At 40.2% G+C, this 19,103-nt stretch overlaps 1 protein-coding gene across 8 annotated transcripts in view; it reads right to left on the reverse strand.

The window, feature by feature from the left end:
- The window catches only part of ERC2 (ELKS/RAB6-interacting/CAST family member 2), a 1,046,379-nt gene that overhangs the window by 453,725 nt on the left and 573,551 nt on the right, over positions 1-19,103 (reverse strand). For all 8 annotated transcript variants that reach the window (XR_005210796.1, XR_005210797.1, XM_037798515.1 and 5 more), the window contains one exon: positions 8,273-8,408. Coding sequence is in view for 6 of the 8 variants with exons in the window: in XM_037798515.1 (XP_037654443.1) it covers positions 8,273-8,408 (136 nt within the window). In the remaining 2 variants the exon portion in view is untranslated. The remainder of the gene's footprint in view (positions 1-8,272; positions 8,409-19,103) is intronic.

Genomic DNA, 19,103 nt, shown 5'->3' on the forward strand with positions numbered 1-19,103 from the left:
AATACATTCTCTTCTTCCTTAGTATCCACTGCCAAATGAGTAAGAGACTACCTTACCATCCTAACAAGATTCCCTTTGCCAACCGCCCCAAGCTTTGTCATTCCAGAGCCTTCACTACTCTACACCCATAATAGCAATGATTTTATTTGACAAATATTTTTATTTGACAAATATTTTCCCTTCTGCAGGATCTTCAGCCTTTGACAAACAAACATTCACTTTGCTGAAGATGGTTAAAGAATGACTATCAGAGTGAAACCTAAAAACCCTTCAGAGAAGAATAATGAACCCTGCTCTATCTCCAGGGGGTCATTTAATAGGTAGATTAGGCAATACTTGATTAAGGGTAAACCTCTCTTTTCCATAGAAATATATTGTGTTTGTATAGAGGAGCTGTATGAAGTGGAGTATTAGGTCACAAATCCTCAGGAAAAAAAGCAGAGGCTGTTTCTCAGAAGAAATATGCAAGTTAGTGCATATTTGGAAAAACAAGCAATACTTTATTGGGAGGAAAGAAGAAAAACTCCACATACAACAGTTTTATTTACATGATTTCACTTGGTTTCTTGGAACATTTCTAACAAATGGTTGGTTCCCAAGAACACTGCACAGGATGCCCTGTCACCCTTGTCAGTCTGTGAGTTACTACAAAGAATAACGACTTCAACTCAAGGCTACCAGAAACTGATTGTCAAATGAGATTTTCTGCAACTGCCCATAGGGACCTGCTACAGTAGAAGTCGTTTTCGGCCTGTGAGGGATTAGCATGTAAAAGAAAAACAAATGTCAAAATAAATCCCCAAGGACAAAAAGCATTCAGACCTACTCATCAACAGTCTATGTCCTCAGCAGACTTGCAAACACTTGAGTATTATTTTTCTTCATCTGAAACCTTGAACAGAATTTAGAAATTTGGGATGAAGCTCTTGGCCAATGTTTCAACAAAGTGGTAGAATTTATCCACAAGTTAATGGAACTCTTCACTCTTTACCCATCAAGAAAGAACACTGTAAAACAAATAAACATATAATACACTCACTGTGGGTTTTTTTTTTTTTTTTAATTATGGTGATGCCTTCTGATGTAAATTTGAACAAATGTGGATTTTCTTTGAAATCTGTGTCAGAACAACTTTTCTAACCTTTCCACGTGGTGAAAAAAATGGTTGAAATGGAGCCTCCCTAAATCACTCTACCCTGGGCCTGTTACCGAAGAGCCATGAAAAACTAAGAACTAAATAAATGCATTTTGACAATGATGAATATCTTAACTCTGCTGGTCAGGTTTCTTTTAATGGCAGTACTTAGGTAAGTGGACTATAACATGTGAACACAGGTCACAGTTATAGTAACAATTTTAAGCTTAAGGAATTGAAGGAGAAATGAATTTAACTCAGTGACTTGGAGAGATGAACATATAGATATGACGCTTAAACACTGCTGCTTAAAACATACGGTATCTCTGCAAAGAAACACTTAGCAAACCTTGGGAACTTCATCCCGAACTACAGTTTTGCTGAAAGCTATGCGCTTTTGAGGTTGACGTTGTTTGTTACACTTCCTTTCCTAGCTGCATCCAACTCAAACTGGATGAGCCAAGTCAAGGAAGTCTCCTTGGGAAAAAATCATGGATGTACAGAGTTACACAAATTGAAAAATAAAATTGTCTTTCCAGCTCTTTTTAGAGCTCTACTAAAAGGTTGAGAATAAATGGGAACATTCATTTGCTTTCTAAACTGATCACACTTGGGTTTAACCACTGGCAGAGAAGAAACTTTACAGTTCCCTGGGAACCTATAATTTGGAAACGGAAGCACACAAGAACAGACTTTAGTTTTCAGGCAATAAATTGAAGAGAATTCCACAGACATACAACAAAAAAGAGCACAAAATACTGGCTTGTGCATTTCTTAGGATGTTAGTTCATTAACTCGATAAGTTGCACAGGGAAAAGGCAGCCAAAGTCTACAAAGATATCCACTGGGATTTCAAATAGGCATATTTACTCAGCAAGCAATAGCTAGAGATTGCCAGAGGGGGCAGGGGGAGAAGTATTCCATTTTGGTAATGACAATTTAGTGGGAATCTCCAGAAAGACACCTAGTTGAAAAAATTCTCCATGTGGGCTCTACAGGGACATGCAAAGTCCAAAGCCTGAAGGCTAGACATAACTATCCGGTTCCATAATCTGTGCCCCAGGGAACAGTTCTACAGGATTATACAAGAAAATCGTGATCTTTCACAACCACCTTTCACACACAATTCAATATAAACTTGAAAAATGTTTATTTTTCCCTCCTTATTGCCTAAAGTGATTTTCAGTGCTTTATCGGAAACCTGCATTTACTGCTGTGCTTTGTATCTGTATTACTCATCAGCATAAAATAGTTGCAAAGAATTTGCGAGGCAATACTTGCAGAGGTCTCTGTCTTCCATGATCGATTGGCCTTGCTGAGAGACAACTCTAGTAACTGAATTCCACATAGGTCAGGTGCTGTGCTAGGCTCCTTCACAAGCCTCATCTTCTTTAACCCACCCAGGAGGTAGAGATTAAATTCCCCTTTACGAACAGGGAAAAAAAAAATTAAGGCTCAGAGAGATTTTCTGCCTTTTTCAAGGTCCTGAGTGGATAATACTAAGGGTCAATATCTAAACACTGGACAGTTCAACTCCATGGCTCTTTTTCCTCCCTTCCTGTTCTTCTTGCCATTTCTTCAAGAAAAGATTTAAGAAATTAAGTCAAGAACATTTTTGATGTCTATAGATTATGAATGATTTCTGCTGAGAAAAAATAATTCAAGGTATTTTTAAACAGAAAGAGGACTTGGACAGCTATACCAAACTGCCATCTGCCCTGGATGGGTCAAGAGGAGCTAGCTAGCGTGCACTCTTAGTCTATTTAATGCATCATTTAGCCTTCTGGAATGCTTCACTGGGTCCCCAGAGTGTAAAAAAAAAATGAACCATTTTCTAAAAATCCAGAAATTTAACGTAAATATTCATGTTTTTTGACTTATCTTGGAAAGTCAGAAGGTCTAGCAATCCTAGGCCTACCTTTATGGCAACGTTCAGGCAGAGCTGCATCACTGCCACCACAGATAAAGCCCGAGCTCTTGAGCTCCCACAGTCCCCACCAGGCTCTATGATATCCACCCAACAGAGCCAGCTCTAGCTGCAATTTGTTCATTATGCTTATGCTACTGTTTTTCTTATAACAGAGTAATATTTCTCTGAACCTTGTATCTTTTGATGATTGAATGACTGACCTCAATTCTTTACCCCTCATTATAACTAACCCTTTACAAAAATCTCTTCATGGACAGAGCATACTTTCCTAGTCCTTGACTCTGAGCTTGGCCATGTGCCTTGCTTTGGCCAATGAAATGGGGTGGAAATCACAGTGTCAGTTCCATGCCTAGGCCTTACGAACTCATGTATACTTTTGCTTGCTCTCTTGTGCCTCTGCTGCGGTTATGGAAAGAGTTTCTCTGGGATCACTGCCACCTGTTCAGCCTGGGACTCAGAATGAAAACATGTAGAACAGAGTTGTATCAGCTACCCTACAGGCCTGCAGAGGAGCAGAGGTGTCCAGCCAAGCCTATTTTATTGATGCTTTAAAGACACTGAGTTTTGGGGTGATTTGTTATACAGAATTATTGTGTACTTGAAAAATGATATATTCCTGCCAAAAAAAAAAAAAAAAAAAGGCTGCAAGCATCAGACATCATAATTTTTCTTATACTTGTTTCTTATTTATGTTAATAGCCTGGCCCCTGAAAGCATCTGAGTTTGTAACTTCTGCCATAAAATTATAAACTTAAAAAGGTCAGGATTATGAAATGTTTCTTAACATGACCATGTATCTAGGTTTGGCTAACATGGTCCAGCTTTCCCCATTGCCATTATGTCCCGGTTGTAACAGTTACTCTCTATACATTCAACTTTGTCGTCAATTTTCATGCCAACTAGTTGAATCTCTTTGATTTCTTCTTTGGAAACAGATCCAACAGCTATTGTTGCAGGCAATATTCAGCCTGAGATTTTCCTGGATATAATACACATTTGGCTGGTTGAAATCATGAAGTCAGGGAATCCAACCATTATAAAACATTGATGTAGAAAAAATCAAATTTAGTAGGTACCCACTTCCTCACCACCAACCAACCAACCAACCAACCTACAAACCCAAATTCTGGTTAATTGACACAAAAAGGCTTAACAAGCTAAATGATCAACCGGAAGTGCTCAAAATAACAGCAATATTAAAGAATCAAGTGCCCTGGAAAGTTCTGTCTTCAGAAGGCAGTAATTACTGCATCTGAGCACATCTGCTTAACAATCCAGGAAAGTGGGAGGTTCACTCTCTATGTTAACCTTACCCAGAGACATTTTCATCAAAATTAATAGCAATTGCTTTTTATTGCATTTCAAACGTTATCCTTTATTTGGGGTGGTCAGGAATGCAAGTAAGCAATTCCAGACCATGCTATCTTTTATGAATACGTCTATGAGGTATTTATCAAGGCTCCTTATGAAACTATTGCTACACAAAAGTTCATGGGCCACAACAATACATTGGTTTCCGTAACTACATGAATCCTTAGAAAAGAAAAAAAAAAGCTATATATAGAAAAGACAGAAACTTTGATACTCAATGCATATCTGAGTACAACTGCATAAATGCCCATGGGTATAACATACAAAACTTCTTTAATGCTTCTTTCACTGTTTCCTTATTATTACTATAACTGTAATTATTAATACTTACGTTGAGCATGCCCTGTACCAAGTGCAATTCTAAATTCCATATATGGGCCTCTTTAATCTTCACAGCAGCTCTATAGAGTAGTGCAGTTATTATTCCCATGTTACGGATGAGGAGATTGAGGCTCAGGGAGGCTAACTAACCTGTGCAAGGACTCTCACTCTGCTCAGAATGAAATCCAGGCATCCTAGCTCCAAAGTCAGTTAAAGAAAGATAAAAAGATAACAACAGTGCTCACCTCACTGAAAAGTGCTGCCACAATCAACTGCTCAGTTAAGCTTTGTACCCTGACTATGCCTTGCTCCATTCAACCTCTGCACTTTAGCTGTCAATTCTTTTGCTTAGATTTCTTTCCCTACTGCCCCGCCCCTCCCATGCCATGTCAGCTAAAATCCTACCTGTTCCATGAAGCCTCAATGCCACCCCACAGTTTTCTTGCCTTCCTCTCTTAGTTCCACAGAACTCTCATCATCTATGGTCACAGCTGACTCTGAACCCTGGCTCTGGCACTTATTAGCTAAGAGACCTTGGACAAGTTGTTCAACCCCTCTGAGCCTATTTCTTCTAATATATCCAATGAGTTAACAATAGTTAATTTAATCCATATGATGGCTGTAGTGAATGTGATTTTACCTACCTAGCACTCCTTCCAATAACGAAACCAATCTGTTTGTTGTGCGAGGACACCCACCCCCTCTCTCAGACCATGTGATTTGGGAGAGGCCGACTCTTACACCCTTACCTCCAGGGGTGATCACAAGACCCTGGCTTGGCCACTTTACGAATTCTATCAGCCTTTGAACTTTGCCCAGAACTACTAAAAAGGAGCTAGTCTCCTCCCCTGCAGGTGTCTACCACTTGTAGAACATAAGAAGCTGGCTGCTGGCGCCCACGGTCACCAGCCCTTGTGGGAGCCTTTTTGAGAATCAAGGCAACAATGAGCAAAACCGACCTGAGAATTGGAGATAGATTCCTGTAAGGTCTGAAGTCCACCTTTGTACTTTTCAGTTAATTGAGTCAAACAATCCACTTTTTTGCTTCATTCAGACTGAGTTCTGTTTTTCTCACTTTCAACTAAGAGCCCTGACTAACCTGGTTTTCATGAGAATTAAGTGAGATAATAGCTAATATGAAGTACATAGCAGTATGCCCAGCATGCTGAAATGTTCAATAAATAGTACCTACTATTGTTATCATTCCCCTATAGTAGTTTCGTTTTTTAAAGGTTTTTAAAACAATATTTTTTCAAACATTTAAGTTAATTGTGCAATATGGAAAACTGAAAAGTATAAGAAGCGAAGAACATAAAAGTCATCCAGAATCACAAGCAGTTTATAAATTGACATATCCTTCTAAGTCCTTTATGTGTATACCCACAACTGAGCATATATTTTTATGTGGATGAGATCACACAGAATGCATCATGGTTTTTCATGAATATTTACCAATTCAAAATCCTAAAGCCATGAGTATTAGGATAACCAAGAATACATGACACGAACTCAATCGGGGAAAAAATGTATTCCTGCCTCTCTTGGGGACAAAAATTTCATAGAAGACAAAAATGCAACAGGCCTCTACAGATATTGGCAGAGTTACAAATACTGCATTCCCTTAATACTCAATTTAAAATGAGACATAAAGCAAAAGTACAGTAAATATAATGCATCTAAGAGAATTCATTGTCAGATCTATATTGAAATAATAGCAAGATATATTTCCATTAAATTATTTAACAATGTTTTCCTATGGTATAGCCAAGAGATGTGCAAGTACAATGGCTACATCAAAATGGAAATATGAACACAGTTACATCCATCCCTCCCCCTGCACTTTATACTGACCCTCTGCAGCCAACCTAATGCACAAGTTCTGATGCATGCTGCTCAGCGGTGGTTTAACAATTTCATGTCAAAGAAGCTTCTTTTCTATTAACAAAAAGATACTTATAAATTCATTGATTCACTAACTCTACTTTTTATCATACATTGTCACCTCAAGATATCTAAAAAACTTAGATCTTGTTAAATAATGAATCTTACCTGCAATAAACACAGGTATTTTCAAAAAAAAACAATGCACATAAAACTATGGTTATAATCTAAAGCTATCTTCTAGATAGAGTACAGTAGTTTCTTAAAGGCAGGAAGACCTATGTCTACCAATTCTTATTAGGATGCCATTTAATAACTTTTCTGAGCCTCTAGTTTTACCCATTAGTAAAACGTATATGATAATAATGCCTAAATCACCAAAATTTGGGGAAGGAATAAATGAGAATATAAATTATTAAAATGTTCTGCAAAGTTATTATTAGCTCAGTCTTTAGACTACAATCTAAGATCTCATATTAACAAATGGGGAAACTGAGACCTATGGAAGTGCCACCCCCTCAGGATGTGATTTGCCAAAAGCAGTGAGGAAGCTGCTGACTCAAATAAGCTACTGGTCCATGCTAAGGTGGGCCTAGGACTAAAAGAAGAACTCATTCTAGCATTGAACTATATAAGCAAATACTGAAAATAAAGCATCGATGTGAACTGGGCTTGAGTGACACCATTAAGACACCTGTGGGTGTGGGACACAGAGGAAAAAGAAACCGAGTCCCTTCCAGGTGTCATGCTCTCTGTAAAGCATTTCCTTTTATTTCCTACTCCAGAATAATTATTTCTTTCTTGTTTAGTTTAAAAAATAAACTATGAGTACATATTGCAATTATCTAACTTCTTCTTTCTCCAAGGAGGAAACCTAATATATAACTGGAGAAAGACCCTAATTAATAAGCAAAATTTAATGTGAACTCTGGCCAAGTAGAACTTGAACGGTTCTGTTTAAAGGCACACTGGAATAAATAAAGGAACTTCAAAGCGAATGCCCTATTTTAGCTTGAATGTTTTATTGAGCACACGGGAGAGCTCCTTTGCCAAAAATAGGGATGGTTAATGAGGAAAAATTGGTGTTTTCACTCGGTTGGTTTCTGCAATAGGGTCATCCACTGAGAGATAACCATATCCCACGGAAAAGACAGAATAATGACCTGTCTCTGAGCCTCAGAGCTTTGAACAAAACAAAACAAGTTTCGTAAACTGCCTGTAATCCGTTTAAAGCAGACTTTTCCAAATACCTTCTGTAAAAATATGCACACATTTCCCTTGTTCTAATACCAAAACAACTTAAATATAAATCCAAATGGAAGACATTTCTATGTTTTAAGCATCTTGCCAACCATATAAACATAGCCCTTACCTTTAGGATAAGGCAAAGGATCCAAGAGACTCTGTGCTGGGTTACCAGCCTCCACCATGATCAGCTTTTCTTGGGCACCACTTTGAAAATGATGCTCTGTGCTCAGAAAGACTTATTGGATTCCTGAGAGTACATTGTTAGCACTGAACTCAGAACGAAGACAAGTCTGCCATTTCTGTGCATATTTTACCACAGCACTGGCTACATTTCATAGAGAATCCATCTCCAGTTATTTAGATCAAAAGGAGAAGCCCAGACTCACCTGCAAGTGCTGTGAGTTGTCAGCCATGCTGTCTTCCCGCCTGCGGACCTCCTCCAGTAACTGGGCATTCTTCTTCTTTTCCAACTGTTGATTGTGTTTGAGGTTGGCCACTTTCTTATTTTGATCTTTCATATGCCTGAGAAAAGTTGGCATAGCTTGGTTAAATTCATCATATGGTATCACAATAGATTCAAGAAGTACTAAGTTTATTACATCTTGATATGAGCTTAGGAAAAGTTGGGACCTCAGGATATTTCATTCATTCAACTACAAATATGTATTAGGCACCCACTTTGTGGGAAAGAATTAACACCTTATTTGATTATTGATGTATGCATTTGATGTCAAAGAAAAAAAGTTAATTCTCCAAACTCAAAACTTTTGCAACCTCAAATTTCCATTTTACTCATCAAGCATAGAGTTTACATAGTAACAAGGTGACTAGTAAATAAATAAATACAAGTCAGGTTTCCTAAAGTTAAAGAAACAAGCAGAGTGCAGTGAGAATGAAAATGCATATGTATGAACAGGTGGTGGGGTGGGGCGATGACACGAGATGCTGTGTTCTGGGAAGGCAGGTGAGACTGTGGTCCAGACCCATGAGAGCCAGCTGCACGGGTGGAGGCACTGCCCAGGTCAAGAGAATAACGCATGTAATTCCCAAGGCAGAAAGACCCTGGACACTTAAAGGAACTGGAAGGCAGCAATGAGGCTGGCAGGGGGCGAGGGGCGGAGGGCGGTAGGAGAAAGTATTGCAAAGAGAGGCAGGGCTGGGGCACACCGTACACTAGGGTCCTTGGTGGGGCCTTTCGTTCCTTCTAAGTGATTGTTATTCCACTTGTTGTTTTTTTGGATCATGTTCTTATTCTGAGAACAATATTCATTACCTATGGTTTTAAAATAACAATCACGAGGCTCCCATCAAACATATTGTCATCACTTAGGTTGAACAGAATAACACTTTGGCTAATCCTAATGTTAAATAAAACTCCAATGCATGGAATAAAAATTCCTAATGAATCCAAAGGATGTACAAGTGCAAAATCATAAGGTGACCAAGTAGGTAGAACTCCAAGGATAGAGGAGGGATTAGAAGGAAAAAAACATGGGAGTTACAGGACTAATGCGAACTGTTTCTCTGACAGCGTTTAGAAAAACATTCCACAAATTTAGGCAGCCACATCCACAGCAACTGTTATAAATCTACTCAAACATGAGGCGCTAGGAGGGCAGCAAAGAGGGCTCCGGAGCAGCGATTCCAGAAAGAGGAGGAGTGCGGGGCAGAAGCACTTGGGACCTTTCTCATCTCTTGGCCCCTCCCTGGCATTGCCACGTTACCCATCGTTGGTAGCCACCTGCCCCGGCCCTCAGTGCCCAGAACAAGCGTGTTGAGAATCACTGCCCTGGTGGAAATACGGACAGATGAGAACTAGATGAGAAACAGCAAACATATAAAATTTAAACAACTAAAAATCAAATGAAGACAACTTTCAATAAGATACTTTGATTCCTAGACCTCACAAAATAATGTACTCCCCTACTCCTTTCCACTAGCACCCTCCACCAAGAAAACAAAAATTGTTTATTAAGTTGAATAATCTTCTATCAGAAATCCTGCTAATAAATATATTCTGAATACTTTGGCTTCTTGGGAATACTGACAGTACCAACTGAAGCAGTGATTTAAAAATTCCTGGGGGCACTTAGTAAGAGGTGAGCTAGGCTAACCACCACTGTGGCCATTGTTTGGATTGGATAATTTCTGCCCAATATTCCCCTTTTCTCCCAATCCAGTAACGTACACATATGAAACCAGCAACTCAAGTCTATACGTTAATCTATTTTTAGAAAATTATCTTTGGGTCACTATAAAGATGTCAAGAGTGACCACTTGCTTACCAACTGAATCAGAATATAGTCATTCCGAAGCTCATACTAACCCAAGACAGACATTTTCCAGTTCCTTAAAATACAAGGCCAGTGATCAGTAATGGGGCAGGATTGAGAGGTTGGCATGATTGTGAGATTGTTTAATTAGAAAACATTTTTATAAAGAAATATGTTTTATTGCTTTGGATAGCAATGTTCAAATCTACTACTTTGAAATGCACCATTAAATAGAACCAATTGCTATTTTTTCCTGAGTACCAGTGACATATAAAATAGATCATTATTACAAATATAATCCGCATCTTTGAAGAACACCCCCCCCCCCCAAATTCTTTGCAGCAGTCTGAACATAAAGACCTTTTCTTCGGAGATACTGAAGTGAGAAATTTTCACCCAACCCCAAAAGAAAAAACAAACTCCAAATCCACATGATCTTTAAAGCTTTCCTGAGTTAAGAGTATCTGGTTAAAAAAAAAAAAATGGGGAACTGACATTTGTACACTGTGATGGGGGCCCATCTTCAGCATTTTCCAAACACTCCTTCAAATACTGGCTCACTAAGGACATCAATGATTTACAAAGAAAAGTTGTGTTTTGAATGGCACTGCTTAGGATTATAGCCAATTAGATCGTTAGAGAGCACGGTGACGTTTTTGTACATGTGAATATCAATAGATACATATAAAGTATGCACGCTTCGCTGTGGGATTGCCAAGATTTTCAAATGCTTTTCTAGCTGTAGAACCCTTTCTTCCAATAAAAACTTACACGAAAGCCAAAAGACAAAAGCAGAATTGTTCTGGCTGAGGCAAGGAGTCGGATGGGGGTAGGGAACATGTGAGCAGAGCCTCACCTGCTAGACAACCTCTCAGGTGCCCTCAGGGGAAGCCCGAAGGCTACGGGAGGGCTACGGGAGGCAAGGGTGAAACTGCAGTTATGGAATAGGAGGGGGAGAGAGAGAGAAGCAAGGCAGAGGTCATGCAATTTAAAAACACCAGATGCCTTGGAGAAGAGAAAATGCCCCCACAGATGCTCAGTAGACACTTTCTGAAGCAATGACTATAGTGAATTTCCTAGTAGCAATGTCAACATTTCCAAGAATAAAATCTGCAACTATCAGTCCCCACATTTTCCGTCACACAACATGAAAACCCACATTGAATAAATCAATGTGTAAAACCCAGTAGCGCTCCCACTTGTCTATAAACTCTGGAAGGTAGGGACCCTGGAGTGCAGACTACAAAGTCCTGCTTGCCACATCACCTCAGAAGGAAAATGTCACTGGTGCTACTTCCCAAACTCCCAAACTCCCTAAGAGTGCACGGGTTCTGCCAGAGACTAACCTACTTCATATTGAGGGGGGAAAAATGTAAATTGTATTCAAAAATTTTTAAAAGATAAAAGCATATAAAAAATAAAAGCAATTATGAGGGATAGGTGGAAAGTACAGTACTAGAGTAAGTTTTCAACGTTTGACTTAAATTGATTCCTGTCCTTTAGAAGAGCCGTTTCATAAACCAAGTCATGTTGGTTTTCAAAACTGCCACCAGTAATAAATAAAGAGTAAATAAAAAATTTTCAACAGGTATCAAGGTCAAGATGACTACCATATTAAGGATGAATGTCAGAGAGAACAAAACCCTGCTGTTTTCATTAGAATAATCTGTCAAATTAAAATGAAAAAGTGTTCCCTAAATGGCTGATGAGAGTACATCAGACATTGAATCTCTGGGATTATATCGACAGTAGTACTTGACAGGAGATGCATATGTTTCTCCAAGGTATGCATATAAGGGAAAAAATTGAAACTTCTTTTTAAAATCTCAGCAAAAACAAGAAGATACCATTTTTCACCCATCTGGTCAAAAACCTTAAAAGGTTGATAGTATCTGTTTTAGAGAGCATCACAATCCAGCCTTCTCAAACGTGGTCAGAAGTGTAACTGACAAAGCATTTTTGGAAACCAATTCAGCAATATCCACCACAGTGTACATATCTTTGGCCCAAGGAAATTTGCTTCTAGGAAAGTAGTTTACAAAAATACTTGTGCAAAGGTACGCAAATATATATACACAAAAAAAATGCATAGCAGCACCGTAAAAGTGAAATTTTGAAAACTGCCTGATTGACCATCAGGAGGAAACTGGCTAAAGAAATTATGCACATCCATACTATGGAATCCTAGGCTAGCTAAAAAGCTTGTGGCAAAACTGAGGAACTGACTTGGAAAAATTTCAAGACATCCTATTAACTGGAAAAGAAAGCAGGTAGCAGAATAATATAATAATATAATCTGATCTTATTTATGCTAAAATTTTTATAAAACGTCTACCTGGATGTATATATACATGCATCATATAAATGGAAACTCCTGGAAACCCCCTACCAGTCTGTAAACAATAGTTACCGTCAGGGAAGGGATGGTTTTGGGGAAGAAGGGCAAACTTTCATATTTTATTATATTTATCTGTGTGTGGGTTTATGCACATAATCATAACTGCACAATCCAATAATCTGACCAGTAAAATACAGAGTATCACTATCACCTAATCTCTTGTCCTTTTCCAGTTTTATCCTTCACCAAATCTCCCCAGAAGTAACTACTAGTCTAACTTTTATCTACATGGGTATGTTCTTGAACTTCATATACATAGAATCATACAGTATATTTTTTTGTGTGTCTGACTTTCTTCACTCAGCTTAAGCTTTTTGAGACACATTCATATTGTTTGTGCACTGGTAATTCATTCCTTTTTATCCATTACATGAATATACTAGTTTGATAAGCTATTTCCTTGTTGATGGATATTTGGGCTATTTCTGATTTTTTACTTTTAAAAATAAAATTGCAATGAACATTCTTGTACCAGACTTTTTGTGGATATATACTTTCATTTCTCCTGGATAAGTAATTAGAAGTATGTTTACCTGGATATGTAAAATGGTACTTCCCCCATGGAAAACTACTTCTGGATTATTTGAATCTTTCAGGAGCAGCTGCAGAGCAGTGGTTAATAGCACAAACTCTGGAGCCGGTCTGACTGGGCTCACTTCAGAGGTCCATTGCTTTCTAGGCTGTGTGACCTTGGGTGAGTTTCTTAAACTCTCTGTGCCTAAGCATGTTCCTGTTTAAAATGGGGATGATAATTGTATGTAACTCACAGGACTACTTTGAAAACTTGATGGATTAGAACAGGAAGAATGCTTAGAACCAAACCCAGCACAGATTCACTATTTTACTCTTAGCTTACAATACAAATGCAGTCACGCTGTGTGCAAAATTGGGAACACATATTTAGCATTTAGTTTCTGACAGCAGAACAGCAGGTACCACAAATACTTCAAATAATGCACTTTTGGAATGACTTATTAAACCCTTTTTGTCATACATTTAGCATCCATTTGTGCTTTCCTTAATAATGAGTTGAGTTACATTCCTGGAAAGTTATCCTAATGGAAGCATTGCAGGAAGGTCATGAACGGCATGGAGAAGTGAGCTGGGACCCTGAAGCGACTGCACAAGTAGAGAGGCCACACACACACCATGGCAGCTGACAATGTGCATTATATGTAGAATTTCTGATAATAAAAGCTTTTACTTTTAACTACTGAGATGATCCCCTTTTTCTGAAGCTTGTAAATACCACTCAGTACTTCACCTTAGCTATAAATTTTAGAAAGCTATCATAAATAGTCTAAAGATATTTTTATAACAAGTACAAATGTGCTAAATGTCAAGAGCATGATATTCCTTCTTGGAAGAGAAAGGGTCTGGACTGCTGTGGCTACTTGAATCTATCTCTCCTTCTAGCAAAAAAGCAATAAACAAAGCCAGGGTCTTAGGACTTAGCTCTAGAATGAGCCAGGTCTTGGACTTTGTGTCTTGAGGCTGCCTCAAAAGAGCAGGCCACCTGTTTGACCCCTCGTTTTAATGACAGTCCTTTGCTTAAGTCCTTGCTAAAACCTATCAGCAGGCTGCCCAAGCCGGTGCTTTCGATCTTAAGCCCCCTCCTCAGTCTGTCCCTCCACCCCTCCCCTCCTGGTGAGTGCCCTCCCACCTACTATCTCCTCTGTCCCCACCTTTTCTGCAGCATCTGGGGCTACACAAGGACCTAGAGACAAGGTCACCCTTTCAAACGGTAAAAACAGCACACGAAGCCAAGACACCTTAAGGACACATCATGTACAAGGGCAGGAGAACATAGCCAGAACTTGATTACAGTGCTAAAGAAATAATGGATTAAAGGGGAGGGGGTGTTCAGATCTGAAAATGCAAGAAGTAAGACCTCCTGGAGGTGAGGAAGGTTTTAGCTTTCTGCCTCGTAGCATGGGGCCCCGCTAGCCAAACATCCCTTAAGGGAGATGATTCTATCAGACTCTTCCTCAGCCTGATGAAATGGCTGAGTCATTGGAGATCAAGGCAGCAGAGAGCCAGCACAGTCAGGTGCCCACCACCAAGGATTTGTTGCCACACTGGGTGCATTCTAATTGCAGCGGCATCCCTTACAGAGTGTGTGTCCCCGGGCAAGTCATTCCATCAAAGGGGGGGGGGGGGTTGACATTAAATGATTTAACAAACCCAAGGCTCTTAAAACTGTCCCTGCAACACAGAGAGTGCTTTATAAATATTAGCCTGATCCCTGTTCCAAACCCTCTTCTAGAGCCATTTCCACACTACCCCTGTTGACCTCTTCCCTTAAGCCAGGAAAACCTTGAAATATTGCAAGACTGTTCTCCTAATTTTTTTTTTTTTTTTTTTTCAGAAAGGCACTTTCTATAAAGAAGAATTCAACCTTAGTTACCCAGGAGACTATTAAGGTAATGTAGCAGCAGGTTTGTTTCTCTTGTAGATATTTCACTCTGGAGAGGGTTTTGAAGTGCTGACTTCCTTCCAACATTCGCCCTCCTTCTGGCCCTGAGGAATCTTGAGGGGATCTCAGTGGAACTCCCTCCACTAAATATAAATGGAACCTAAGGACTGAGAGCCTAGCTAAAAAGAGGAGATGGTGGAGGCCTACAGAGCAAGACCCCAGGGAGGGAGAGTAGACAGAACCCAGGGCCACGGCTCCTGCTCCTGCACCGGCCCCCCACCCCCATGGACTTGGTAGGGTTGGCATGCACCCAGAGGGCTCTAAAAGGAAAAAGGCAAAGACTGCTTTCACCCTCCTCAGGACTTGATTTTTGATCCATGGACATCTAATAAGTAGACTTTCTTCCTGATAAGCAGACCTTGAACAGTTGTAAAGGTTATGATCAACTAAGAGCCATGGCTCTAATTTACTATTTACCAAGAGATTTCTTATTACACGGCCTCCCATCTGTGTTTGGGGACCCAGAGGGCATGGGATGGTCATGCAGGCCTGAGAGTGGAAGCCCCAGGATGGTTAGTTTTCTCACTGGCAATCACTAAATTAGTGTTGTGACTTTCCACATCCATCTCACCATAAACTGCTCAGACTTCTCAGCCCATATGGCTGAAGCTGGTGGCAGCTTCATCAAGGTGACCCCAAAGCAGGGTTCCCTGTCGTCTCACCCACCCCACAAGCATCGCTGCTACGGAGCATCGTGGCTGCATATGTTCCACAGAGACTCCGTGTCCTGCCGAGAGCCACCAGCAAGGAGTACGTACAGGGACACAGAGTGGACATTGCCCCATTGACCCGCTGCCACAATTGCTCAAGCCACCATCATTTCCTGCCTCACCATGAAGATCCACTCCCCTCACTGGTCTCCCTGCTTATACTCTTGCCATCCCCGCAATCCAATCTCCACCCAGAAGCAAGAGAGAGCATTTTGAAACAGAAATCAGGTCAAGATTGCCACAGAACTCTCCAAGGTTTCCCATTTCCCAGAGAATAAAATCCGCACACCTGTGGATCTCGCCAGCCTCATCTATATCATAGTCGCCTTTACCTGCTGAACTCCAGGACACAGAATTCAGTCTCACACTAGCTCGTTCCCACCAGAGGACAGGCACATGCTGTGCACCCCGCCTGGGCCTCCCTCCCCTCTCCTGTCCATGGTCACTACCCTTCCCAAGGCTGATTTTCATCCCTTAGGTTGCATCTGAAACATCACTCTTCAGAGGAGCTTTCTCTGGGCACCACATACAAGACGACCCTCCTTGTCTTGCTGAAAATCTCTGACTAAATCGTGTCTAATTCCTTCACAGTACTCAGAGTAATTTGTATTTATACATTTATTTATGGCCTAAATGGCCTCAGTGGCTTATTGACTGCCCCACCATCAGACGGGCGTCTCTGCCAGGTTGTTCACCAGAGTGAAGGAATGACTCCTAACCACACCTTTCCTGGCCCAAGCTACCATCATCTCCATACTGGGAGAGAACACCAGCCTCCAACAGGTCCATCTAATCCATTCTCCACAGGGCAGTGGAAAGAATCTCTCTGGGGCACAAACAGGATCACATCTCCTTCCCACTAAAAACTTTTCATTGGATTTCCATTGCCTTGTGGAAAAATCCATGCTTCTTTCCATGCCTCAGACCAGATGATACCTGCCCACCTCAAATCTCTCATCCTGCTCTCCCCAGCCACACTGTCCTTCCATCTGCACCCGGAAAACACCAAGTCCTACCGTCTGCAGGGCCCCTGTATAATCCTTTCTTTTTCTAGACCCTGTACTTCACCCCTACTCCACCCCCTTCATCACAGCCAACTCACATCTATACCTTTGATCTCAGCATAAATGTGATGTCCTCGGGAAGCCTTCTTGGTCTATCTATAAAGTTGGGTCCTCCTGTCATAAACTCCTAAACTGTGCTCTGCTGGCCTCCTCTAGAACTTGTCACACTTCTGATCATTTCCTGTCTTCCTTGTTCTAAGTACCTTCCTTGTTCTAAGTTTCAGTGACTAAATCTGTCTTGCTCTCCTTTCTTCTCTAAGGGCCCTAACACAATATTTAGCCCATTGTCACCCAGATTTCTGCTGGATTGATTTTAACTCTGAAAGCTGCTCCCTCTTTGGTCAAAAGATAAAGTGTCTAGTTTTTGCCACATGCTTTATATGTGCCCTCAAAATTATTTGGCAATATGTATCTATCTAAGGATTTACAAGAATCAAATTGTTCTTACATTTGTTTTTAGAAAGGCACTTTCTATAAAGAAAAATTCAATCTCATATAGTGAATACCAGCAGATTGGCAATGAAATAGTATCCAAAGGAAAAAAAAAAAACTGGACTGACAAGGAATACAAATGAGTATTATTATCCGATGCTAATACAATAATAACCTAGAGTTCTCATTACCATAAAAGTCACTTTCAAAATTAAACTGAAAATCTAAGAGGCTGAGTCCAAAAGAAATGAGCTGGGTATCTCTTTCCTAATTTAATGTACTTATACACAGTTAAAAAACAAAACAACAACAAAAAAACTTCACCATTCACAGCAGACTGGTGGCCTTTTCTCCTTTATGCTGCTGAGAAAGACTGTCCAAATTCTAGAAACAGGGGTCAGCAAATGTTTTTCTACACAGGGCCAGATAGTGGATATCTTAGCCATTGTGGGCTAAGTGGTCTCTGTCACAACACCCAATTTTGCAGCTGTAGCATGAAAGCAGCCATAAACAATGCACAAATGGGTATGGCTGTGTTCCAATAAAACTTTATTTACAAGAACAAGTGGCAGGGCCAGATTTGCCCCTTTAGTCAGTTAACTGAACTCCGTTCTAGAACATCACCATGCTATAATAATAATCACAGCAGCAATAATGATCTGGCTTACTCTGTGTCATCATGTGATATGCTCTAAACACTTCATGTATATTAACTCAATCTCCACAACAACCCTATTTGAGCGGTCCTATTTAATTATCCCTATAAAGATGAGGAAACTGCCCAAAGTCACAAGCTAGAGCTGGGATTCATGGCCAATCTGGCTCTCGAGACCGTCCCTGTCCACCCCTGTACTATGCCAACCACCTGGGGAGAACACGACAGAGCTCCTTCCCACCACTGTCCTGCTCTCTCTCCTCTCAAGTGGCCCCAGAAAGTTCTAGGGAGCAGAAATAGAAATTCTCAGGATACAGACTCTGTTCTGCCATCTAGCAACCTCCAGGAAGCCAACAGGAACGTCACAGGATGCTCTGAGTAACAACTTGGTTGACTATCAGAGAACTAGATAAGGTGAGGTAATTCTCCAAGAATGTTAGCTTTCCACCCAGGGAGCTTCACAATGGAAGGTGGGAGCTTAATAGCTTCAAACTTCATGGTGGCAGCAAGGGTCACTGAATGAGGATCCAGCTATGAAACAGAACACAAAGCCAAGAAGAGTACTGGGCAACTTCCATGTTCTGAACCTGTTAATGTTACATGAGCACTTTTTGAACAAATTATTAGGTTTTACGGATGAATCTACCTCAAAAAGCAGAAATGATTAGTGTATTTATTAACCTGGAACTTCATTGAATCATAATGAATTTGGTTCTTCTTGTTCAAAAAAGATTAAGCAAAGATGAAGATTTTGGGAGATGATAAAGTAAATAAAAATAAAGAGTATAAGCTCAAAAAAAAAGGGGGGAGGGGAGACAGACAAAGGGCCAAGGACAAAAACAAATATCAGGTATCGGATCTTAGAACAGAACTTCTAGGATCACAGAGGCAAACCCAGACAGGGCCAAGACATAAGAGTATAACTCTTGCACTGTTACCACCTCATATCTTCTCTTTGCACATCATTTACTTCTTTTCAAATTAAAATATGGAATTTGAGTGCTTTAAAAACAACACATTCATATAATTGCCACAATTCTGAATTCTGTATTGCATTTTTCTAAAAGCCTACGACTCCACTGTTAGAAACAGGCACATTAGGGCCAATTTGGTAGGGTGTCAGTAGTACGTACAGTTTGGGGTAATATAAAAACATATGGAAACTGTGAAAATTGACCTCCGGGGGGCCAATACTGGAGGAAACCAACA

The sequence above is a fragment of the Choloepus didactylus genome, chromosome 1 (genome assembly GCF_015220235.1).
Source record: "Choloepus didactylus isolate mChoDid1 chromosome 1, mChoDid1.pri, whole genome shotgun sequence".
In the NCBI taxonomy this organism is placed as follows: domain Eukaryota; kingdom Metazoa; phylum Chordata; class Mammalia; order Pilosa; family Megalonychidae; genus Choloepus; species Choloepus didactylus.